Source organism: Squalius cephalus (genome assembly GCF_949319135.1).
Source record: "Squalius cephalus genome assembly, chromosome: 20".
Lineage (NCBI taxonomy): Eukaryota > Metazoa > Chordata > Actinopteri > Cypriniformes > Leuciscidae > Squalius > Squalius cephalus.
Genome location: NC_137141.1, coordinates 30,027,394 through 30,054,808, shown reverse-complemented (window position 1 = coordinate 30,054,808; position 27,415 = coordinate 30,027,394). Strand labels below are relative to the sequence as shown.

The window sequence follows — 27,415 nt, the reverse complement described above, 5'->3', positions numbered from 1 at the left end:
ATTATAATGAATTTCATGTAATTTTCAATACTGTGATAATAATTTATTCATACTGTGAATGTGTGAACACTCCCTCATATTATGTGTATAGAATGTGATGTTAATAATTTTTTTAATGCATGTTTTTATTCTAAATTTAAAATACAGAGGGGAAATATTTCTATAAAAAGTCTAATTGATTACCAATTACGACAATATTCCCTGAAAACCATGCCTGGAATAATTTGAAACTAAGGAGAGAAAAATCAGCCAATTTTTCGTTTTAGAAATGAGTGCATAGCACCTGTGGGACACTGCAAAAATGGCAACATCTGCTTAAACCAAAGTAGTGAAATGATTTAAAATTCACCCTTATGCCTTCTTGATTATGGTAATGTTATTTATTTATTTTTAACCTATAACATTTTCAGTTTAATAAGAGTTTGGATCATATTTTATTAAATAAATAAACACTTGATCAGGACAGAAATATGTAGGCTATACTGCATATTAGTAATGACCCATGGGCTTTGAGGCCACCCTCAATGAAACTTGTCTCATTGTTTCACACTTTTTATTTATGGAAATAACTGATTATAATGAGCAGCTTGTACAGATGAATCAGCTCACATGTAGCATCATTTTGACATAAATTCATGTTTGAAATCAGTACAGTATAACAGAATCATCTAATCCTTTCTAACACTCGCACACCTAGGTCATGCCTAGAGGTCACAGATCGTGACCCCTGCCTCTTCAACAGAGGTTAAGGGTTAGTTCAACTAGTCATATGACATAACTGCATTCAACACACCCTTGTCAGATGAAAGTCTTTTGGATTAATAGTTTGTGACTGGTGGTAAACTCACACATTTCTGCCCAATGAGCTTCAGAATATCCATACAGATGTCAGAATACAAAAAGCAAAGAAAGAATCAGAGCAAAATCCCAAAACCATGTGACCCGAGCCCTTTGAAATACAACTCATACAACTCTCAAAGCTGTTGTGCTGTGCGCCAATCATTTCTTCATGAATAATGTGAATGCTATATGAGTGTATGCAAATATGAGTTTGATTTTAGTGAGCAGCGGGGTTGTTAGCACAGATGCAATAACTATCACTTACATCTCAGGAAATATTGTATTTCGTGTATGAGGTTATTATTTTAGCATTGAGCACACTGGGAAAGGTCAGCTTTGGAAGTTTGCATGTAAATCAGACAGAAATTAAACGCCATTCTAATGTAATTTTATCGACAGGATTCAGCATTAAACAGCTCTAAATGAATCTTAAAACTAAACGAGTTCATGCACTCGTGTTTAAAACAATTGTATTTGTAAGAGTATGAAATGAAATGAACATTTGTATAACACCTGCATTGTTCAGCTCGAAACAGTAACTGTCATCTCTGTGAAGCCCTATGTGTGCACAAGAGCCTGAGTGAAATGAGCTGGACAGACTCATTGGTCCAGAGCAGCGTGCTGAACCGCCCCTCTCGTCCCAGAAGAGGATGGATTTGGCACAATCAAAATAAAAGCAAATAAAAATGGAGTCTCTTGACCACCCAAGTCCATTGGAGTGGTCCACCTCAGTTCATCTACCATCATCCTCTCTCCATTAGAAGCCAGAAACACAGGGAAAATGTACAAAACATCCATCTACTCTTATTTATCCTCTGAAATTTAAAAAATCATATCATAAACAAAATATGAGCAAATCTGAGATGAAACGCTGTGCTCGCATTAAAACGTGCATGTAGAACAAAAAGGGTTAACTTAAAACAGAGCAACCTGGGAAGTGTTGGGCTTTGAAACAGGTGCTCTTTTGTTCTTTAAACACAAAGTTTAATTTCCACACTGAATCATTGACAAAGACACTCTAGTTTGGCCACTTGTGTTTCTGGCAGCGCTGAACGGGCGGCAGTGCGGTGACGGGACGGCCCCGTCGGTCATTAGCTGAAATGCCGGCCCAGTCGAGCGGAGCGATAGTCTACTCTCAGCTGAACGAAAGCGTGGAGGAGGTTCCTGTCGAGGTTGGTCAGCTGCTCTCCAGAGCACACCTGTTTGAGGTTGTCCGGGGCCACGACCAGGAGGTTACACAGAGCATGAAGCGTGTCAAACAGCTGGAGCACGAGAGGAACCTGTGGAGGGTTTGGATGCAGCTGTTAGTCTATGCTTTAGAGCATGCCTAATGTATCTGAAGAAATAAAAACTGTTCAATTTATCTTAAAATGTGACAATGAAAATACTTTGAAGCAAGAAGTTTAGTTTTAGCTGCGTCATTTGCTACTTGCTGGTTGGTTGAAAGGGAAAGAGAGTATTAGAATTTCCTCATTATAAGATTTTTCAATAGTTTTTTTTTTTGACTTTTTTTTTTAAATAAAATAAAAAGCAAATTTAATATTGTTGAGTAATTTGATGACACTTTTAGCAACCAATTGTAGGGACATTTTTGTTTTGTTTTTGAAAGACGTCTATTCTGCTCACCAAAGCTGCTTTTATTTGAACAAAAATATAGTAAAAGCTGTAATGCTGTGAAATAGTATTACAATTTAAAATAAATAGTTTTCCATTGTAATATATTTTACAATGTACTTCATTCCTGTGATGTCAAAGCTGAATTTTCAGCATCATTACTCCAGTCTTCAGTGTCACATGATCCTTCAGAAATCATTCTAATATGCTGATTTACTGCTCAAGAAATGTTTCTTATCAATGTTGTGAAAAAGTTTGGGGAGTAAGATTTAAAAAAAGAAAGAAATGAAACTTTTATACAACAAGGACACACTAAATTGATAAAAAGTGACAGTAAAGACATTTTATAATCTTACATAAATTTTCTATTTTAAAGAAATGCTATTCTCTTGAACTTTCTGTTCAAATATTCCTGCAAAAAAAAAAAAAAATAGAAATCATGCTTTGCACATTTTTTTTTTTTACAAAAAAAAGTAGTACAACTGTTTTCAACTAATAATAATAAGAAGAAATGTTTCTTGAGCAGCAAATCAGCATTAGAATGATTTCTGAAGGATCATGTGACACTGAAGACTGGAGTAATGATGCTGAAAATTCAGCTTTGACATCACAGGAATAAAGTACATTTTAAAATACTTGGTTAGTATAAAAGACTTTTTTTCAAAACAATAATAAATCGATACGGTTTCATTAGTTAACTATAGCTAACATGAGCTAAGAATGAACAATACTTCTACAGCATTTATTAATCTAAATTAATGTTAATTTCAACATTTACTAATAAATTGTTAAAATCAAAAGTTGTATCTGTTAACATTAGTTAATGCACTGTAAACTAACATGAACAAACAATAAACAACTGTATTTTATTAACCAACATTAACAAAGATTAATAAATACTGAAACAAATGTTTTGTTCATTGTTAGTTCATGTTAGTTAATACATTAAAGGGACACTTCACCCATTTGCATTAAGCTTTGCATTGTTAGAAACCCAGTCATACTATTGAATGGTCATGCAACATTTTTTCATTTTCCCCCGAGACGAGAGAAATCTGTATTTACCTCTTTACACTTCCTCCTACAATGACGCAAAAATCGTCATTTTGCGTCATTGTAGGAGGAAGTGTAAGAGGGGGGGATTTCTGTTAAGACTACAAGCACTAGATCCACCCTTTCAAACCCGCCCATAGGGGGTTGGACCTAATGCGCTAACAGACCTATCACAGATCAGTGCGAGTGCGTTTGAACGGCAGAAACCTGCAGAAAACAGGGACGAAGAAAGCTGAGTAGTAGGGGTTACCATACTCTTATTTCCCGGACATGTCCGGCCGTCGAGATCGACAAAAATGTCCGGGATTCAGCTTTTGCTTTCTGCGGTCGCCATCCATTGTTTACATGCTCACCTTTTGTTTCAATCTAACTGAATTCACCCCGATTGGTGAATCTGAATGTAATGTTTACATGAATGCTAAACAAGTGATCGGTTGATTTGCATTTTAACATTGCTAAGAAAATACCCGCACCTCCGTGAGAGATAGCCCATGAGACCGGTGCATCTCACAGGCGCGCTCATCAGTAATCACAGTAATACAGGGAGCAGGACGAGGCTAGCGCCGCGGGAGAAAGACGCGAGGCCGGTGGCGTGATCGGTTGAAAGACGCGAGGCCGGTGGCGTGATCGGTTGATGTGTGTTTTACCATTGCTAAGAAAATACCTGCTCCTCCGTGCGAGATACGAGAACAGTGCCTCACAGGTGTCGGTCGTCAGTAATCACGCCACCGGCCTCGCGCCGTTCTCCCGCGCCCCTCAGCCTCGTCCTGCTCGCCACAGTAAACATGATGAATGGCGACTGTAGAACGCAAAAGCCGAATCCCGGACATTTTGGGCAAACTCGTCACGGAGACTCACTCGTAGCCTAGCCTTGCCTTGTTGTTTTCAACTGCGCTCGCTGTCTTACCGGTAGGCGTGGCTTGGGAGTGGCCTTGTAGGGCAGCGAAGCAAGTGCATTCTGGGAGTTGTTGTCTTTCATCCACATAAGCCAAAAATACATTTTCTGGCTTTTCTCAGTCTAGAAAGCTCCAAATTCAAAAATAATTTCACATTTCTTCTACATAAATGACCCACTTTCAATACACATTCATGTCTCCACGGGTGAAATGACCCTTTAAATAATGTTAACTAATGAAACCTTATTGTAAAGTGCTACCAATAAATCTTAACGATTCTAAACTTTCAACTGGTAATGTATTTTTTTTTTTTATCATTATATCATCTATATTTGTTCATTTAGCAAACTATATACACAGCTTTACTTTTTGGTTAAACAAAAAAGGTTTGACCACATTTGATGACCTCTATATATGTGCACTGATCCATGTTTATATGAGAGTAAAAGCCTTAAATAAATGTTCATGATATAAAGTGATTGTGTCTCTTCAGAAGATTTTGACTAAACGGCTTGATTCATACGGATAACTTTTACGAAGTCTTTAAAGTGTCATGAAACCCCCCTGTTTTTGAAGTGTCAAAATTTAGAAGGAATGTACTTTTAAAGAAGGTACAGAAATTGTTCAGATTTTATTATTTAGTTTAATTTAGTTCACAGAAAAATGAAAATTCTGTCATTAATAACTCCCCCTCATGTCATTCCAAACCATCTTTTTGATGAATTCTGAGAGCTTTCTGTCCCTCCATTGACAGCTACGCAATTACCACTACTTCAAAAAGTTCATAAACAGATCATAAAACTAACTAATTGAGCGGTTTAGTCACACTTTTCTAAAGAGACACGATCGCTTTATATGATGAACAGATTTAATTTAGGCTTTTATTCACATAAAAACATTCATCAATGCACAAATCAGTTATGATAAACGGAAGTTCAAGTTGACGTGCGAGAACCAATGAGGTTCATTCTCGTGTAATGCAGTTTGAGCTTCAGCAAGAACCAATGAGGTTTGTTCTCACGCATCAAGCAGGTTCGGTTGAGCTTATGTTTATGTTCCCTGATCAATGTTTATATGCGAGTAAAAACCTAAATTCAATCTGTTCATCATAAAAAGCGATTGAGTCTCTTCAGAAAATTTGGACTAAACCGCTCAATTCATATGGATTAGTTTTACAATCTCTTTAATGAACTTTTTGAAGCATCATAGTTGCGTAGTCTGTCAATGGAGGAACAGAAATCGCTCAGATTTCATAAAAAAAAAAAATTCATTTGTGTTTCAAAGATGAACGAAAGTCTTGCGGGTTTGGAACAATATAGGTGAGTAAATGATGATGGAGTTTTCATTTTTGGGTGAACTAGAACTATAAAGGCATTATAAATAAAACATACATAATGCCATGAGGTGGCAAAAATAAGACCTTTGACCTCTCGTTACCCTGAAATCTTTGGCGCAGCGACGGTACTCTGCCACATCACAGATAGCTAGCATGCCACCCATGGAGCTGTAGTTGAACTGCTGCAGGTGCTCATGGATCAGCCTGTGGAACCGCACACCCAGCTCGGTCAAAACCGTGTCCACATTCTTACCATCCATGGACCTCCGCACACGCTCCACCTGCTTGCTCACATACGCACACACCTTTGAGCATGCCTTGAAGAAAGAGCACAGGAAAAATGACATTAAACACAGCAGAATATGGCTTTCAGAGTGATCTTTTCACTGTGCTGACAGAAATTTCACAGGGCAATTATTATACAGTACATGATTTTAAGATCTTACTGTAGTGTACTGTATCATGACATTGTTCTCGTCTTCTGGCTTGAAGTCAGTTTTCTTCTGTTCAGTCGCCAGGATTTGCTTCATCTGGCCTATCATGCAATTTAGTGTCCTAAAAACAAGGAAACATTAGAAAAGGTCACAGAAATCGCATTTAATGGCAATGATGAAGCTCCTTCAAACAGAGCTTTGAACCAACCGATCAATCCCGGTGTCCAGCTTCACCTCCATCTGTTCGATCACCTCTTTCTTCTTGTGCAGGCACTCCGTCAACTTAGGAGAGGAGCTACAGGGGTTAGAGTTCAAACAAAGGTCACAGGAAAGTCACCAGTCAGCGGGCGCAGAGACAAAGAGTCAGAAGCTAGGGAAGCAAATTCAGTCAAACTCACCTAATAAGAGGCATTAGATGATCGTTAAACTGCTTATCAAAGAGGTGAAAGATTGTGTTGGCCTGCTGAACCACATCCAAGAAGTAAAGGTTGGCATTTTTGGCATCTGCAGATGGGATGGCTGTGCAAGTCGAAAGACAAATAAGAGAGCATTGTCATGTACAGTCCGCTTCAGATTCGTTCATTTAATTTGGTGCAAATGTGCTTGTTTAGACTTGAAACTAACGCTGCCTTTTGATTTTACCACATGAATTGCAATATCTTTGTGGGAAACGCTTCAAATAAACTCTCATTGACTCTCTTGACATGATTTGTGAATGCAAAGCACTACAGTTTCACTTACACATAATTCCAAATATGTTTGGCAGTTACGATGTACTACACAAAGCTAATCACACACAGTTACACTAACTCTTGTGGACAGTGGAAACTTCCTCTTGCGGTCGCTATATAAACCCTTTTAAACCATGTTACCCATGATTAGCTGACACAAAGTGAAATGCATAAACATTTTCCATCATTCTCTGTAGCATTACAAGAATGATAAAATACACTAATCAATGAAACGCCTTATGTATATCATACGTTTTTTGTTATGTTACACTAAAGCTTCCCGTCTTTGTCAAGATGTAACAGAAAAAAGGTCAGCATGTCCATTTTACTCCAAATACATTTAAACCAAGGTTATAATAGTTTTAGTAATAGTTTGTATTACCATTTTAATTTCAATTTCTCACTACAATTTAGTTTAGTTTTTGTTTTGTTGGTAAGTTCATTATTTTTGTTTTGTTTTTAGTTTTAAATCTAATGAAAATTAGATCTTTGCTAATTTTAGTTTAGGTTTAGTTTTTCAGTACATTATACATTTTTTAAATATTTTTTATATTAAGAGATGAATGAAGAATGGGGGAAAAGATACATTTGTGTACTGGATCGTATGGAGTATCTTTTGTAAATAACAGTTCACACACTTTTTGACACATTTCTACAGTATGACCTCTCAATGAGGTCATTTGGATATTAATTTAAAGAATTTATGAATCAAAATTAAAACTTATTTTGATTCAATTTCAGACTGATGAATTCAGACAATCTTGTGAACTAGTTTAAAATTTAAAAAAGCCAACAAAACAATTTTTGCATACAATTACACATTACTGTGGTTTTCAAGAAAGTTGAACTCTATACAATAGCAATATCTATCCGCTTACCAGTAGATATGTAAGAGCAGAACATAACTACAAAATTTATATCCACAATAGAAATTTCCACGACTTTCCATGATTTCAGTATTTTAATAATTTCCATTACTTTAGCAAGCTTAAAAAACAACGCAATTTTAAAGTTCCTTGTTGGTTGGGTTTTCTCCATGATGGTAGTGATTCTACCATTAATGTTGCATACACAAACATGTCAATAGGCCTGTGTATTATCGTCCTCTAGTGGCATATTTATGTTACAGTAGCAGGTGGGTTTACGGACATACCAGACTAAACAAAACTAAATATTAAATAATTATTTAAGTTAAGCTGAGTCATTAACATTTATTTTAGGTCATGCATTGAATGAAAATTGATGCTCACATACTGTGTAGTGTAATATCAAGTGTTTCATGTTTTAGACGGTGTTTGCCATACCTGACAGCCCAATCTCAAGAGCGTAGTCTATATGGTCCACACACAGGTACTCCACCAAAATCAGGAAAATGGAGAAGGCATTTTTTGGTAGATCTGCTGGATCCGACAACTGCAATGAAGACAGAAAGTAGATCTATAATGCTAATGTTTATGGCCCACAACATCAAACTAAGAATGACATTATAAAATTCAGGCATTTTGTAACAAATCAGCGCTGAACCTTGTTGCATCTTTCAAAGGCATGCCGGGTTTCCTGTAGCAGGTTCACAACAACCTCTTGTGAGAGGAGAGTCTCTCCATGTGTGTCAATACTAGGTCCCAGCGGCAGGTTAGTGCGCTGTCTGATCCTCTCTTTTAGCTCCTGGATACTGTCAAAATGAGGAGAAGAAATTTTTCAAAGTAGTGTTGGGAAAAGAATGGAAAGAAAAAAACAACAACAAACCAACAGTTTCTCACCTTCCAGTGCCCACAGGGCGTTTTTGGTGGTTCTTAGAGTCATAATAGCGCTGAAGAATCATGCCGCTGCGGTTTTGCAGATATTGTCGCTCCATGTCTATGTAGCTCTCCAGATAACAGGAGAAGATATTCTTTATCAGCTTAGATAGAAATGTGTGCTTGTCTGAGCCCAAGTTAAAGTCTGTGAGTTTAGCAGCCAGTGCCGTTGTCCTAAAAACAAATGGGTTATAACAGATCAAAAATGGTGTTCAGTAAAGCACAAACATGTAAGACTTTAAACCATTTCAGTGTTTGATGAGAGCAAAAGTAAACAATTATAATATTTAAATAATAATGAGGAAAAACTGATTGATACCGTGTATAGAGGTCATAGAGGTTCTTGAGGTATTGCTCCACATCAGAGTTGCGGGTCTCATCTAGTTTTTCTTTAACATGAGCCTGAAATCATAAAAAGGACCATTTGAGCCAATTTGGTTATTTAAAAATGAGATGAGAGCAATAGTGTCTATTTCTGAGTATGCACTATATTTACATAAACTAATCTGATAGGTGAAAAAAGGCAATTTGGTACCAAAGTACCAGTACTTTTGACAACACTAATACTTGATTCTGAAATGTTACAAATTTAACAATTCCATCCTTTCTGTAGTATTGCTAATACCGACTCGATGCAGTGCCTGTTGAGAGGCAGCAGCTTTTACAGACTCCCACACATTTTTTGTGCACGCTCTTGTAAGTTATGCCAAATTACACGCAAAAATAAAAATGGCCAATCAGAGGCATTCTGTGGGCTTTCATTATAACCAACCACAATGTAAATAATAGATTCAAAACAATGTTTATATAATTTAAAAAAAGGCTAAATGCTTATGTTTTAATGTATTATTTACTTATTAAAAATAATTCGCATTAATAATGAACTTATATACTTATATTTATTTATTTATTTAAAGGCAGTGTGTTAAAAAAAAGTTTTTGCTTTGGTACCAAAATTAGTACAGAAAACCATGAAATTTTACTGGTACTGGTACAGACTACTGAAATTTGATATTGTAACAACACTACACAGTACAAATGGCAAGATGCAACTAGATTTGTACATGTTCTGAAGACATTTTTTTTTAGTACTTGCCCGTGCAAAGTCACAGCTATAATGCTTATAATGTTTACTGCCTCAACCCAAAGTAAGTACTATATTACATTCCCTTGGTATAGATCCGTTTCCTCCTTTAAGTCTACAGATTTTTTTTAATCGTACCCAGGCAAAATTTGCTTTGTTCATATCATAACCCAAAGCAACAATAGACTTAGCAAGCAGCACTAATACTTTGTTAATGTGTACAAGTGTGTTATGTACCTGAATCTTGTTCTCAAAGATGCTCTGAATGAGTTTGGCCATGACAGTCTCTGGACTGCAGAAGACCTCTCCAACCTGCTTATTAACCCGCTGACACAGAACAGCAATGTCTTCAAATACATCATTCCGCATATACGCTCCCTACAAACACCAAAAGACCAAGGTGATATAACAAAACAAACATTGAGCCTAAAATCAAGTGATGGATATAAAGAACGGAAACAGCGAACATACCTCTTGGCATTGCTTGATGTAGACATCCACACAGTGGGCATAACCCTACAACAAATAAGATAAGAAATAATACATTTCACATTATAAATGTAACAAATGTCCAAAAAACTGGTATGATCTTGAGGGCTCTCATTGTATCTCCCTACAAACCTTAAAATGTAGCAGGACTGCTGCCACCTCACGCATGCGTCCAATCTCTCCCCTTCGCTGAGCTGCGGTGAACTCCTGGATCAACTGACGCTCAAGGTCATGATATTTACCTTTCAAACAAACACAGGGCTTATGTTAACACTGCATGTTTAGCAGATGGGTAAATAACATTGTCTAGTTTAGTTAACTGCTGCTTACTTGCTATCTTGGCCTTGACATCAGAAAATCTGAACAGGGACACAACGAGGAAAACAAGCATGGGAAAGAGAGAAGAACAGGGGGAATTTAAAACAAATCTTTTTTCAAAGCAAAACACTATTCATGATCAGTGAGAGAACTTTTTTTTTTGCTTAGATCTCAGACACAGTCAAAACAAACTATGTAAATGAAAAAGTTTTCACTTGTTATGTCTTGGCCAATGCATTAATACATTTGCTTGCTTTGAAGAGTGTTCGGTTGTATTTTCAAATATGACCAAAGACAAATGGAGGGAGTTTTTGGAAACATGTTTTTTTTTTTGTGCATATTTTTGCAACTGCATTTGGTGAAGCTAGTTGCGCATAACTTACTTTTCAGCAATAAGCCCAAACCATACAGTACTTTGTTTTTTACGCATAGACTATGGTCACGCACAGTATGTGTGATGTAATAAGCTAATATTTCTCTCATGGTTTTCGCTATTTTATATGTGGCAACACTAGCTCAGGCTGTTGTTTTACTGTTGAAAAAAATAAATGGAAGAGAAACAAACAATACCGGAACAGTAAACACCCATGTTGACAAGCGCTTACTTCTTCTGGAGAGAAACGGTGCAGGAGAGTTGTCAAAAGTACCGTTTAAAAAATGTGACGCTTTGAGCGGAATCTTAAATACCTCTGATTGGCCATTGTGTTCAAGCGCTCATTGGATATGTCTGTGATTGGCTGCACAGGAGCGTTTGAGAGCACATTGAAGTGTTTGAAAGTGTTTTGTTTTGCTTTGCTCCCGTGTGTATCTGTGTAAGCGCTCGGTGAAGAGCCTCATTGATGTATATTTACAACATGTTTTTGAAGCGCTGATCATTGTAGCCAATCACAGACATATCCGATGAGTGCGTGAGTACAATGGGCAATCAGAGGTGTTTACAATTCCGCTCAACGCGTCACATTTTTAATATTCCAGCTCTGACTTGGTACCGAAGTCGGTACTTTTTGACAACACTACGGTGCAAACACTCGACAAGGATGAAACTTTCTAGTGCGCATGTATCGACCAAGAGTTAACTTTTAAAAAGCCAATGCATACAGCTAAGCATATGCTAGGCATACACGTTAAAAATCAAAGTATACTTTGGTCGTTAACATGCTGACTGTTTATATGATCCCCTGTACAGCACACCATTATTATGCCATTCCCCAAACCTCCAATATGGCCAAGACACCATCTACAGGTCGCTTACCTATCAAACGGCAGCTCCTGAGCTATCAGGTGCAACTTTTGAATGATGTCTGCAGCTTCTTTTATCTGTTTGGGATGAGAAGAGACTGTGGTGAGAGACGGAAAATGGTCATTACAGGACAGACACCTCAAAACATGAACAGAGGCCAGAGGCAGCACCCTTAAATCTGGGGATCAGCCTAAGGTAAATCGTTCCCTCCCGTTTGCGTCCCTCGCTCTTCTCGTCCACCATGAGGATGATAAGAGTTAGCTCAGCCCTGCACACCTGAACCTCATCAGCATCAGACCATAACCCCTGTCCGTCAGCCGCTGCCCAGCCAACATCTTACGTTCACTCATGACTATGGACAATGGCTAATCCCTCAGTAAATCACCTCCCATAATCTGTCCCCATAGGCAGGTAGGAGGTCTAGGCATAAACAGGACCCTGACAAGAACCCCCACCTCTCGCCCGATGGACGAGGAGAAGAAAAAGGCGATCCGAAAGGCCTTGCCGTCCACATATCCTCTGTTCCTACTCTCCTTTTCCTGCCTGCCTCAGCTAACATCATTATTGTGCTCCCGTGAGGTGGATCCATCCCTTTTCCGCTCTCCTCACTGAGGTTTTCTAAGTATCTGTCCCCCAGCTAAGATTAGCTAAATCCCATGTAAGTGATGTAGCCGTCTCCCAGCAGTAGGGGGTTTTACCGGCGCTTGTCTCCTCGCTGCCTGGGCCTGGCCCTCCCTTTCACAGGGATTAACCCAGCCTTCGTTCCTTCCATTTCCCTTCCCTTCACCCCAACCCCCCCAGCTATTCACCGGCAGCTCCTCTCACTTCCCCTCTTTTCTCTTCTGGAGGCGTGTACGTCTTGAGAAATATTGAAAAGTCTGGCGGGTATATTCCCACATGGCTCTCTAGAAGCTTGTTGGTGGCCTTATGCTAATAGCTTCAGAAGATGTAAGACTTGCCACCCAAGTTTGGTCACATCATTACCGAGTGAATTGAGAGATTAACTTATAAAGTGTCATTTCCAATTAAGTTGGCGTACACCAACATCTAAGCAGGCCACATATACTAGCCTCAAGCATTCATTATGGCGGTATGCATCACTGTTGAGTTTGAACAAAATTTTTGCAGCTTTGGTTGCAACAGTTGCTTCGGTTAAAACCTCAACATAGACCACTGTCGAGAAAGTCCTGTTGCGGTGCAAAATATTTATAAGTAAATAAGCTAATAAATAAGTTTTAACTTAGTGCCAAAATACATTGCAAAGAACTTTCGCACTCTGACATGAGCTTGTTATACATGCATAACTAGGCATCAGCCAAAACGGCATGATCTCTTGTACCACAAATGATGACGACAAAGAAGGGAAAGCACATGACAATGTGAGATGGGCACAGAGTGTTGAACAAATGTGTCAAACATAAACCAGGCTTTGGATGATTTATGGAACCACATTCTGCCATACACACATTTTACAACACTATTAACTTCCATCCTCAAAAGATGACACATTCATGTACAACATAGTTTTATGACTGATGCCACACATCAGTTGAATTGACTCAGATCATGTCCATGATTCTGAATGATGTAGCTACATTTAGAATGAAACAGACCTGAAACCTGACTCTTTTTTTTTTTACACAGAAAAAGAAACAATAATATATAATTTCAGCGCTCTGTATCATTTGTGGTTTGAATGTGGCCTCTTGGATTTTTAAGTCAAGTACTTCTGATGTAGTATTGTCAGGCAGTCTATCTAAATCTGACCTTGTCAGGATTGTTGAAGACATCACTGCGCAGCTCTCCATCCAGGAACTCGTTGAAGTACGTCATGAGTCTCTGAGCCTCCACTGCCCTCTGTCTTGGTGTATTGACTCCTTCCAGCTGATCTCCCAGGTGACACACCTTGGTGGCCACGTAACTGATATGCTCATCTAACTCCTGGAAGTGCTGGAAAGCTACCTTTGAAACAAGCATAACAAGAGAGTGAAGGTTACACTGGTACATGTAATCGATGGTAAAGTAACACAAGGTTACCCAAATGGTTCAAAGCTCCTTGTCTTTTGACGTGTTAGAAAAAATGCAAAAATGTAAAGGCCACTGACTTGGTTGCTCCTCTGCAGGTCTTGGACCTTGTGGGCAAACTCCTTGGCTTCCCGGTGGCATTGCTGCTCCAACTTCTCCACCTTCCTTTGGATTCTTTCATCCAGCAGTTTTAGTTCCTCAATGTGGTTCACAAACTCTTCCAGCAACCTGGAACCAAAGACATGACATTAAAGAGCTGCAGGCGGCAAAACACAATTTCTGACTTGACAAGCATTTTAAATACTTTAAAAATATTAAAGGGGTGGCATAATGCCCTTTTCACAAGATGTAAAATATGTCTCTGATATCCCCAGAGTGTGTGTGTGTGAAGTTTTAGCTCAAAATACCCCACATATTTTTATATAGCATGTTAAAATTGTCACTTTCTGAGGGTTCACCGTTTTTGTGTCTGTCCCTTTAAATGCAAATGAGCTGCTGCTCCCGGCACAGGGGGCGGAGCTACAACAGCTTGTGTCCTGAAAATTTTGAAAAACTTGTAGCCTTTTATGTTCACACATGAGTCACACAAAGATGGAGAGACTCAAGAAGAAGTGACAACATGTAGACAACCTTTCTAAATGGTTAGTTGATGAATTTATGTAGCTTATGTGTAGTTATCTTCTAATCTAGTCATTGATTAGCATATTCTGTCATAATAAGCAATAATAATTTGAATTTACTTAAACTGGACTGTGACGCTATTTTCTTCTGGAAACAAACTTTGTTGCATTATTTTCATCTCTGTAAAGCTGCTTTGAAACAATCTGTATTGTAAAAAGCGCTATATAAATAAAGGTATAGGTTAAAAAAAAAAATTGCATTCCCAGGGGTGGGGTTTATGTAAATTTTAGGGTTGGTGATGTCACTAACCCAGGAGGAATGTTGTGTAGTCTCTACCAGCCATTTGTTGTAGTCCTTAAAAAGCGATTTCTTTAAAAGAAATATCTCCCTTTGCTTTGAACTTTGAGCATCGTAACTTTGCAGATGTTTATGCTCAAACAGCAACATTACACACTAATTAAAGTTAAAAAAGTGAAATCATAAATCAACCATCTCTTTAAAGGAAATATAAAACTACATGTTTGTTTATAGTATTTATTTTTCTCCCTGAAGTCCACTTATAATGTCATTCTTGGCTTCTTGCAGCAAAAACCCAATTTAGTTTCACAACACCTCTGTATTTTAAAACTTGTACGTGTGCTGTTCATTCACTACATGCATAAACTACATAGTGATGCAATATTACTACTATCATTTATTATTATATACTTTCCCCATAAGCCTTGCAAGTAGGCTTAAATGTTTATGTTTGCTTTATAATGGATGATATGATTAGTGTCTTTATTGAGAATGCATGGACTGTGTGTGTATGCTGGAAAAGGAGGGTTGATTAATCTGAGTGGTCATATGTTAGAGCGCTGGTAGTTTTGACATATTAACTGAAACATTCTGATCAACCTGTTTTTAAGCTTAGTTTTGTGATATAACAGTACACTACTGTTCAAAGGTTTGTAAGTCAATAAGACTTGTTTTAAAAAAATACTTTTATTCAGCAAGAATGCATTAAATAGGTTAAAAGTGACAGTAGAGACTTTTACATTGTTACAAAAATATTTCAAATAACACTGTTCTTTTGAACAGTAGTGTATGAACACTTATTTTAAAAGAGCAAGGAAAGTCCTGTTTTCCATGTTATATTCCTCTTTGTGTGGATATGGTCATAATATTAATAAAATCATCATACTTAAATGTTATTAATCATTACCAATTATATTGATTTAGTGGAGTTAAAAAGAGATCAAAGAAAATCTGGATTTTTGGTTTTGGAAAATCTGAAAGAATGTAAAATGAACAAATATTCTGTACTATTCTTTATCATTTCTAGGTCATAACCAAATAAGCAAATTTGAATGTAAAATCATTTGTACAGATGAACAGATTTTCTTCCTTTAATAATAATTCTCTTCCTAACATTCTCAAATCATGCAGGATAACATAATCATCAGGTTTTACAGATATGTGCTGCAAAATGCTCTGAAAATTCAGATTTTTTTTTAAGCTTCAATCAAATTGTTGCGCTGACGTAACTTTTCTCCTGTTTAATGGTTAGTCAGGGAGTGAGGGAAGTTATATGTTGTTTTGTGTTTTGTATAGGTAAGTTAATATTATCCCCATTTTAGGTAGAGGTATTTTTGTTTTCTTTTGAGTTGGGCCCTCCTCCCGAGGTTTGGATTTATTTGGGATGTGTTCCTTTACTTCATTTATTATTTTCTTTTCTAACTCTTGCTGAGATTAAAATAAAAGGTAGACACGCCATTTCAAATTGAAACTTGTTTGGTTATTTTGTGAATCTGGGACTTGAGAGCTGGAGATCCTCAAAGTCTCTCCACTATTTGTTCGTCATTCCCTATTTACCCCTAGAATAAAGACGGAGACGTAACACAATATAATTTGTGAAAAAAAGAATTCACAAAAGAAGCATTTTCACAACTTCTAGATCTCACTTTATGCTAAAATTTGTGCAGATGGGCTATGTTGATACTAGGTACTAGCCAAATGAAAGAAAATCACTGACAAAGTAGATTTTAGCCAGAACTCTGGAGTCATTTTCATACATGAAAAGTACACTAGAGCGGAGGCTTCGATGAGCGTTCCAAAGAACACTCTTTGTGTCCGCCGAACGCTGAAAAAGGATCCATTTCACAGTCTGATTTGCGAGATGCAGGCTTACGTCCCAAATTAGGTTAGCTTGGCTAGCATGTAATCTGTGAGGAAATGTTATATAAAACCTGACCAATAATATGAAAATGCCTGAAGCTCTGTTCCCAGATCCCGAAACCAGCTCAATGGCAGGGATCAGTATATGCTGGGCTGAGATTCATTTATCGTTCATGAATACTTCTCCAAATAGACTGATCTCAAACTGTGAAGCGAAAAAGCATCCAGGGAGAGCATCTTATTTGTCAAGATCACATAAGCACTTACCTCGGCAGCAAATCAGCTAATGGCCTGTTACCATAAATTGTGGTTCTTCATAAAAAGAGCCTCTTCGTGCTGTGTGTGTGTGTGTGCGCAAATATTTAGGAAACCTCACACATACAACCAAAAGCTTCGTCAGCTGCATTTCAAAGAACTTGTAGGACAGCAAAGTCAAAAGCTCGAACTCAGCAAGTTTGGATTCTCTGGGTGGTAGCAAAACGTTCTGAAGTGATGAGTATATAATCTCATATCACCGTAATTCCCTAAACGCTGCTGGCAGCTTAAGTTCTTTTTCCTCTCCATCTTTTCCACTCAAATTTGTTCTCTTCCATCATTTGTAAGTCAATGGTTTGCCCAGCTCACAACAGCCTCTTCATGGTCGGTTATTTGAGAGCTTGGTGTAAAATTTGGGGCGATGTTTCTGCTCTGGCAGTCAAAAGCACTTTTGCTGTGTGTGTCTGTGTGTGTTAAAGTAAACTTCATGTCTTTTTTATGCTTTTGACTGTGAAAGTGAAATGACTGTCAAAATAGTCAAGTTGTAATTGTGGACACTATATAATTATCATAAAAGGAACTAAAAAAAGTTTCATTTCACTTTTGAGCAATTAAGTCACACTAAATAAATGTATTTCTTTGTATTAGAAAACATCTGTGACATTGTGGCAAAACAAGAGGCATCTGCAAATAAATGGTGCTAGACCTCTTCGCTGGGAAAACAAAACAAAAACTTTACTAATGCCACTTTACTAATTACTTTTAACCAAGTGATCTCAAGGTGATCAAGGTGGATGTTTGAAGTCAGTTCCCCTGAACTTCACACAGATTTCATAGCAACGTAGCCACAGGTGTAGTTCATCATCATTAAACTGTTAGTTCACCCAAAAATGACACAATTGTCATCATTTACTCCCCCTCATGTCATTCCAAACTCGTAAGACTTTCGTTCATCTTTGGAACACAAATGAAGATCATTTTAATGAAACTTGAGAGATTTCTGTCCCTCTCAATGACAGTCTACCACTTTGATGCTTCAAAAAGTTCACAAAGAGCTCGTAAAAGTAATCCATATGGATCAAGCAGTTTAGTCCAAATTTTATGATGAAAAGCTATTATTCAAATCTAAACATTGATCTGCGAATATAAACAGAAGCTCAACTGTATTTGCTTGACTCGCGAGTACAAACCTCATTGGTTCTTGCAGAAGCTCAAACGTGCTGCGTAACACGAGAATGAACCTCATTGGTTCTCATATGTCAAGCTTGAGCTTCCATTTACCACAACTGATGTGTGAGTTGAGGAATGTTTAAATGTGAATAAAATCCTAAATTCTGTTCATCATATAAAGCAATTTAGTCCATGAGCCATGGGGGGTCCATCGGTATCAACGGGGGGGCAAATGCTATCATTGTTTTTTGGCAAGGTATACACCCCTAGTATTAGAAAAATCACGATAGCAGTGCAGCGGTGGTAGCGAAATCACTTTTTTGAGGTCATGAAGTTACTAACCCCCTAAAATAAATTCCGTTTTTGAAATCTGGTGTATATCTGGTTTAGGCTCATGCTAGGGATATTGTCAATATTCTATAATATGGTGCTTGGTATCGTTGGAAAGGGGACCTTTTAAGCTTTCATTTAAGCCCAGTACTGAATCTGTCTGACAAACACAGAGGTCACAAGACTTCTTTAAACCAGAAATAACACACATTTTTTCACAATTTCCACCTAAACTTTATGATTTCTTTTATCCCTGTGGCATGAAAGAACACCATGGACACAAAACTCAACAACTTCAATACTCAAGGCACTCTGATGACTCAGAAAATGTATAATATACCCATACTATTTATTTGTGAGAGCCTTAAATTAGACTTGTGCAGCCAGCACAAGTCTTCAAAATAGAATAGAGCCAATAGAATGGACAAATAGAATACCCTATTAGTCCAGGGCCAAATGGCCTATTTATTCATGTACAGTTGTAATAAAAAGTAATTGTTTCAATAGTGTAGTCAATGGTGTTGTCAACATAACATTTGTAAGTGGTTTAACAAAATGTTTCCATCATGTATTTTTGATATTCACCCACTTTCAGTTAAAATGTCAGAAAGTAGCTCATGCACGGAATGTTGATGGATTTTGACAGTCTGACGAGGTTTTGTCAGTTTTGTGAAAAGATTGTTGGTTCAGTTGACTGGTTATAACAACACTACCAACTATGCCATCTTCAATCAACTTCCATTGAGTTCCAGGGGTATTAAATGTAAGTACAAAATACTTTTTCTCTTGTGCTTGTGAATTGGTGGGGAATAGTAGCAGTAGCTAATGTAAGCTTGGTGTTTTTAGCAGGCTAGCTATCTAGCAGGCTAGCTAGCTTGCAGGTTAAACCGTGTAACAGTAACTGCTACAGTGCAGTCAGGGCTCTCAAGTGTCACGTGACAGTCACTCATTTCGGTCTTTTGTCACGCCCTTTTGCCACACATCGTATTTCTCACGGGGAAAATCTATTTATAATATATTTAATATGCCGCAGCGCCCAAAATGTCTCTGGCCGCGCCAGTCTCATTATGGAACTGGCAGGAATCAATCGCTGTAAAAATCTATTATTGTCTATCCATTATAAAAGTGCATCTATCCATTATCCATTATAAAAGTACATCTATCCATTATAAGAGCATCTGTCCATCATAAAAGTGCATCTATCCATTGTAAAAGAGCATCTGTCCATTATAAAAGTGCATCTATCCATTATAAAAGTGCATCTATCCATTATAAAAGTGCATCTATCCATTATAAAAGTGTAGCCTATCTGTCCATTATAAAAGTGCATATATCCATTATAAAAGTGCATATATCCATTATAAAAGTGCATATATCCATTATAAAAGTGCATCTATCCATTATAAAAGTGCATATATCCATTATAAAAGTGCATATATCCATTATAAAAGAGCATCTGTCCATCATAAAAGTGTATCTGTCCATTATAAAAGTGCATATATCCATTATAAAAGTCCATCTATCCATTATAAAAGTGCATCTATCCATCATAAAAGTGCATCCATCCATCATAAAAGTGCATCTCTCCATCATAAAAGTGCATCAGTGCATCTCTCCATCATAAAAGTGCATCTCTCCATCATAAAAGTGCATCTATCCATCATAAAAGTGCATCTGTCCATCATAAAAGTGCATCTCTCCATCATAAAAGTGCATCTGTCCATGATAAAAGTGCATCTATCATTATAAAAGTCCATCTCTCCATCATAAAAGTGCATCTCTCCATCATAAAAGTGCATCTCTCCATCATAAAAGTGCATCTCTCCATCATAAAAGTGCATCTCTCCATTATAAAAGAGCATCTGTCCATCATAAAAGTGCATCTATCCATCATAAAAGTGCATCTCTCCATCATAAAAGTGCATCTCTCCATCATAAAAGTGCATCTATTCATCATAAAAGTGCATCTCTCCATCATAAAAGTGCATCTCTCCATCATAAAAGTGCATCTCTCCATTATAAAAGAGCATCTGTCCATCATAAAAGTGCATCTATCCATCATAAAAGTGCATCTCTCCATCATAAAAGTGCATCTATTCATTATAAAAGTGCATCTCTCCATCATAAAAGTGCATCTCTCCATCATAAAAGTGCATCTATCCATCATAAAAGTGCATCTCTCCATCATAAAAGTGCATCTATCCATCATAAAAGTGCATCTCTCCATCATAAAAGTGCATCTATCCATCTATCCATATTTCAATACTGCTTGGGACTAAATTGGCCCACTTTTAGTATTTTTAGTATTTGTAAGAGTAAACTAAGTACACAACTAGGTTTCTCATTTGTAATGCATCTGTACTGCAAATGAACTTATAAGTATACTAGTAGTTTACTATTTTAATACAAGTAGTACATTTTTTTAGTTTATGAAAGTACAAACTGATGTGTACTCTCAGTAAACTACTAGTTTCGTAGTTTATACTGCAAGTATACTTGTAAGTTTTCTTTAAGTGAACATAACATTATACTTATAGTTTACTATTTATATATTATTTTTGCGCTTGAAAAATACCTTTAACTGTACTTTAATTTTAAAAACATTTTATTAGCTTCATGCATCCTTTTTTAATCAACACTTGAATGTCAGTAAGTTTCATAAAGAAAGGCAACATTTGAAACAAAAAAGTAGAATTAGAGTAAATTGCTATACACTACCAGTGGACTAGCCTACACAAAAATTCAGATATGCAGAATTAGAAACATATCTGTTTTATATCAATATTCTAATCAATATTTTCAAACAATGTAAGTTTCATAAGACTGTATATGAAAAACTATGTAAAAAAAAGTATATTTAATTGACTACTCAATCAAAAGACTATACAAGACAAGTATACTTTGAATTCTTAATTATTCTTTTAAGTATATCTGGATCAAAAGATTGAGTTCAAGTACAGGCCAAATATACCTGGGCCCGTATTCATAAATAATCTTAATGCAAAGAGTAGCTTTAAGAAAATTCTTAGAAATGTGGGCGTTTACTCTTAAAATTAAAGATAAAATCCCAGTAAAGACAAAATTAATTCAGAAAGCATCTTAACCCTTAAAAGAGGTCTTAAGGTCAAAATTGTAAGGAGTACGGACGAGGACTTTTCAGAGTCTGAAGAGTTTCTTTCGCAGAGGAGAACATGGCAGAAAGACGAAGAGGGAGAAAAAATGTGTTGCAGACAATGGATGACAGTGAGTTAATAAGACGCTATAGATTAGATCGTGCAGGGATCATGTTTGTGACTGATCTTAGAGACGCGCTAACATCTCCGACACAGCGCAGAAATGCCATAGCGCCAGAAATGAAAGTAATCACTACATTACGATATTTGGCAACTGGGAAAATGCAACAATGCAGCAGTGTGTAATGTACAGTCACATGTAATTTCAAAGTGAAGGCTTAGAATAGACCCTATACTTAAAATCACTCTTTTTTTTTCCTTCTTGGACAACCAGCCAATCACAGTCTTCAAAAGATTGTGTCATACATAGCAACGGGGTCAGCCCCGCCTCCTCACTAAGATGAAAGTTTTTGTCTTTTCCTTGCTCAGAGTTGCTCTCAGATTGGCCCCGAATCGCTCTTAAGCTAAGACTCCTATGTAAAAGTTTTTAAGCTAAATTAAAGGACAAGTTTGGTATTTTACACTTAAAGCCCTGTTTTCAGATCATTTCTGATGAAATAAAACGGTTAAGATTGAAATTTGGACACATGCTGCTGGCCCGAGAATTTTCGGTTTCTGTGGTAGCACCCCCCCCCCCCCACCCCCCACCTCCACCTCCACAATGGCTGCATAGGTGCACTGGAACAATCCTTCCTAAAATGCATTAAACTTTCGTTTACAAAGACGTGAAACTCACCGAGTGGTCAGGGGTGTTCACTAATATGCTCACACAAAAATCACAGCAAAAGATGCTTTCCAACCGGTTTTATCGTAGTTTTTGTCCAACTCCATTGATTTGTATTGGATGTGCTGTGAGGTACGGTATTACTCCGCCGCCGGAAACTGGGCTGGAGTGTCTATTATTCAAGCTCTCAACGGAAGAATGTACGGGTGTGAGGCGTTTGGAAAAATAGGTCCACAGTTTTACAACGAATGGTAAAACACCTGTTGGAAAGCATCTTTTGCAGCGATTTTTGTGTGAGCATATTAGTGAACACCCCTGACCACTCGGTGAGTTTCACGTCTTTGTAAACGAAAGTTTAATGCGTTTTAGGAAGGATTGTTCCAGTGCACCTATGCAGCCATTTTGGAGGTAAAATACCGAACTTGTCCTTTAAGAGTTTTCTGAGAGGATTCTTAGAATCTTTATGAATACGGGCCCTGGACTTTTCTCTCAGTATAAATCAAGTAGGCCTACACTGAAGTGTAATTTTAAGTATATTTCTGAGAAGTACATAAAATGTAGACTGAAAGTATACTTTCTTATTTTAAGGTTAAAAGAAGTATACTAAGTGTGAAAAACACCAAGCTTACATTAGCTACTGCTACTATTCCCCACCAATTCACAAGCACAAGAGAAAAAGTATTTTGTACTTACATTTAATACCCCTGGAACTCAATGGAAGTTGATTGAAGATGGCATAGTTGGTAGTGTTGTTATAACCAGTCAACTGAACCAACAATCTTTTCACAAAACTGACAAAACCTCGTCAAACTGTCAAAATCCATCAACATTCCGTGCATGAGCTACTTTCTGACATTTTAACTGAAAGTGGGTGAATATCAAAAATACATGATGGAAACATTTTGTTAAACCACTTACAAATGTTATGTTGACAACACCATTGACTACACTATTGAAACAATTACTTTTTATTACAACTGTACATGAATAAATAGGCCATTTGGCCCTGGACTAATAGGGTATTCTATTTGTCCATTCTATTGGCTCTATTCTATTTTGAAGACTTGTGCTGGCTGCACAAGTCTAATTTAAGGCTCTCACAAATAAATAGTATGGGTATATTATACATTTTCTGAGTCATCAGAGTGCCTTGAGTATTGAAGTTGTTGAGTTTTGTGTCCATGGTGTTCTTTCATGCCACAGGGATAAAAGAAATCATAAGGTTTAGGTGGAAATTGTGAAAAAATGTGTGTTATTTCTGGTTTAAAGAAGTCTTGTGACCTCTGTGTTTGTCAGACAGATTCAGTACTGGGCTTAAATGAAAGCTTAAAAGGTCCCCTTTCCAACGATACCAAGCACCATATTATAGAATATTGACAATATCCCTAGCATGAGCCTAAACCAGATATACACCAGATTTCAAAAACGGAATTTATTTTAGGGGGTTAGTAACTTCATGACCTCAAAAAAGTGATTTCGCTACCACCGCTGCACTGCTATCGTGATTTTTCTAATACTAGGGGTGTATACCTTGCCAAAAAACAATGATAGCATTTGCCCCCCCGTTGATACCGATGGACCAAATTTGGGGCCCTGGCTCATGGACTAATTGAGTCTCTTCAGAAAATTTGGACTAAACTGCTTGATACATATGGATTAGTTTTACGAGCTCTTTGTGAACTTTTTGAAGCATCAAAGTGGTGGTAGTTGCACAGACTGCCAATGGAGGGACAGAAATCTCTTGATTTGTGTTTCAAAGATGAACAAAAGTCTTACAGGTTTGGAACAACATGCCAGGGAGTAAATAATGACAGCATTTTCATTTTTGGGTGAACTAAACCTTTAACTATGAACATGTTCCACATGTTGTCCAACATTGGACAACAAGAAAGTGCCCACTTACATTCATTTTAAACAATATAGCTATTGATTAATTATTTTAAATGTATTATTTATTATTTTTATTTATATATATATATTTTTTTTTTTTAAATAATCGTTTTTTTTGACTTATTTTTGTAAAATGTTTTGCTTGTAAAATGTTTGTTACATTTCTTTAAAATAAATGCCACTTGGTTTAATATTTTGTTATATAATGCAACAATATACAAGCAAACTTGAAATGTGGCTTAAACGTCAACTTTTTTGGTCACTGTATGTACAACTAGGCCCAGAAGGCACAGAATCTGCCAGACATTTATTTTTTCAATTTCTGCCCTAATTTGGAAAAAAATGTCAAATGGATTTATATAAACATTTCAACAGCTGCAGGCGTCGAAAAATAAATAACATCTAAAAACTGTATGTCAAAAGTGTATCCTCATTATTTATGATAATCCATTCTTTATGATTATCCACATTTTGAATAATAGTAATCAATACTATAAGAGAAGACAAGTGAAACTGTTCACATCCCATTCACCTCTTTGTCTCAGTCTACTACAGTGACTATCAAAACGTGTTTTTAAAATAAAATAAAAATGTTAAATCAAAAGTATCTTATAATTCAGTTTGTCTATATTACAGCTCGGCACATTCTGGTCTTTTCTTAAAGGGATGGTTCGAAGTAATTTCAACCTAATGTCCTTTGCAACATGACCTCGAGCCAAACACCCCCCCGGAAGCTTCTTTTTTTTTTTCCTAGGTCGAACATTATTAAAGTTAGAGCTTATTTAGAGATATCAGCCGAAAGGCTTAGTGCAGGCACTAATGGATCCAAGGTTGTATCTCGTAAATTACCCCACTAATAATGCCCAGAATTGTACCAAACTTCTACAGTAGTACAAATAGGTTATGTACTCATAAAACGAAGCATTGGAAAGTTTGTAAGTACATCAGGAGTTTATTTAAATAACACTTGCCTGATGGCTTATGCTACCGTTAACCTGCACGTCGAGGTCACTTCCGTGATTGTGACGGAAATTAGCCGTCAGGCAAGTGTTATTTAAATAAACTCCTGATGTACTTCCAAACTTTCCAATGCCTCGTTTTATGAGTACAGAACCTATTTGTACTACTGTAGAAGTTTGGTACAATTCTGGGCATTATTAGTGGGGTAATTTACGAGATACAACCTTGGATCCATTAGTGCCTGCACTAAGCCTTTCGGCTGATATCTCTAAATAAGCTCTAACTTTAATAATGTTCGACCTAGGGAAAAAAAAGCTTCTGGGGGGGTGTTTGGCTCGAGGTCATGGTGCAAAGGACCCTAGGTTGAAATTATTTCAAACATTTAAGCATAAGTCTTTAGATCAAACGGTTTTTAATAACATGAGAAACATAAAATTAAAGTCAAGAATTCCAAAACATATGACCAGTGGTGTATGTTTCTGACAATCATCAATATTTTGTGACTCACTTTTTGGGGTCAAATGCCTCCGCACCTCCTTTGGAACCTCCTCCAGGTGTTCTCCATGCCAGTCTCTCAATATACTCATCAGCATCAAACGGCTCCTGGTAAGATGATAAAGATGAATGAACAAAAATGTAATTGCTAATGACATGCACAGATAAAGCTTTTACAAATAAAAAGGATATTCTGGACTGCTTATATACTAAGACAGTCTGGGGGGGCTGCGTAGAAAAGTAATAAATAAATAAATAAATACATTTAAATAAATAATACATATAGCCGTACAGTACTACAGTGAGCAAAAAAAATTATGTAATAAAAACTAAATATTTTCCACAATTCTTTCCACTAATATTAAGGTTAGGGTAGGTAATTTTCGGAGCGGCTAGCAATAGCGATCTAGCTTTGAAAGCATAAGATCCCGATCCCTCCCTTCAGAGCGTCTCCAAAACCACACCTCCTTCAAAACACATGAATGGTAAAGCTGGGAGCAAACAAGCATCACGAGAGATGGCGTTAAACTACCTCATATTTCAAAAGCACATTACATTACAATAATAATGAACATAAACAACTTAAAGAAGACTGACCAGTACCCCCTGACTGCTGAAGATTCATTTTAGCGTTGACAGTGTTGACATTGAAACGCATAGTATAATGTCACATTTCAATCTCTTACAAATGATAGGCTAGTAGTTATGGCGTGAACGCAGCATGATCTTGTTGTTTTGGTTCAGGAGGAACTGTAAAAGGTGGCTGCTGTTTAGGTTGTGGTGCTCGGTGACTGATGTCTGTCTAACTGGGCGTATCATGAAACCAGCTGATGGAAAAACATACGTTGATAGACAGGTAGGACATCGGACTGAATGCAATGATTAGACGAACATTTTATGGTCCGACGCCTTCAACAGATGATATACTGTATATATAAAAACATGTAGCCTAGACCACTTAACTTAGTGATTGCTACCAGGACGTGAGGAGACTTTCAACCAGCATAACAAAAAATAAATAAATCTGGAACAAATCGCCTACCCTGCCTTTAATTCATTCACAATACAAACTGAGTCTTTAAATATGAAAATACAAACAGTAGCCTAGCTGCCTTTTAAATTATAGGATGGGGGTCCATGGTACGAGGATTATCATATTTTGTGGTACGTGGCATCTAAAAAGAATAAAAACACCTGGTCTAGAGAATCTGAAGAGCTTTTATTCATAATTTTGCTTCAACATGTCGTCTGCCAACACAAACAGATTAGAAAAGCATAGTATTTTGTGACAGTTGGTGTTTAGCTTCTCACTGATACTCTACTGCCTGTATTGTAGAATGTCAATATTAAGTCAAAACTAAACTATGTATTAAATACAGCACGCAAATGATGCACTTATATGAACCATAAAAACAATTAATCTGCAAGCTGTAATGCAGACCCATGACAGCTTCCGTGCCATATAAAAAAACAGACTTACCTCGAATAACTGAGCTGTCGTAGCCATATTTCACGGCGCTAGAAAGCAAAAGTAAGTCCGCAAATACTCCTTAAAGAGCGTCTTTCGAAACTATAATTTGCTTCTTGTTGTTTATATCTATTCTGAAAACAGTTGCTTCCTGCATCCAGCTGCCATGACTGGGCCGGAAACAGAAATAGGGGGTGAGGATACGGGGGCTGTGTGCTTGAAAGCAGATCTGAGATCAGTTATACAATTCTACTCCAATGCAGCTGAAAACAGCGAAGTGTGTTAAGGCTGATCCTACGTCAGTACGTTTTTCGAC

The 27,415-nt window shown here is 37.1% G+C and overlaps 1 protein-coding gene across 1 annotated transcript; it reads right to left on the bottom strand.

Moving 5' to 3' along the window:
- Positions 1-617: 617 nt before the first annotated feature.
- Positions 618-27,293, bottom strand: exoc5 (exocyst complex component 5). Its single transcript, XM_079853646.1, has 18 exons — positions 27,112-27,293; positions 25,645-25,739; positions 13,937-14,084; positions 13,599-13,793; positions 11,844-11,908; positions 10,604-10,632; positions 10,406-10,515; positions 10,256-10,300; positions 10,022-10,162; positions 9,020-9,102; positions 8,665-8,874; positions 8,429-8,576; positions 8,209-8,317; positions 6,572-6,692; positions 6,382-6,468; positions 6,186-6,294; positions 5,841-6,056; positions 618-2,120 (listed from the first exon to the last, which is right to left on the bottom strand). The coding sequence occupies exons 1-18, from the start codon at positions 27,136-27,138 to the stop codon at positions 1,932-1,934; spliced, it is 2,127 nt and encodes a 708-aa protein (XP_079709772.1). The 5' UTR covers positions 27,139-27,293; the 3' UTR covers positions 618-1,931.
- Positions 27,294-27,415: the final 122 nt, after the last annotated feature.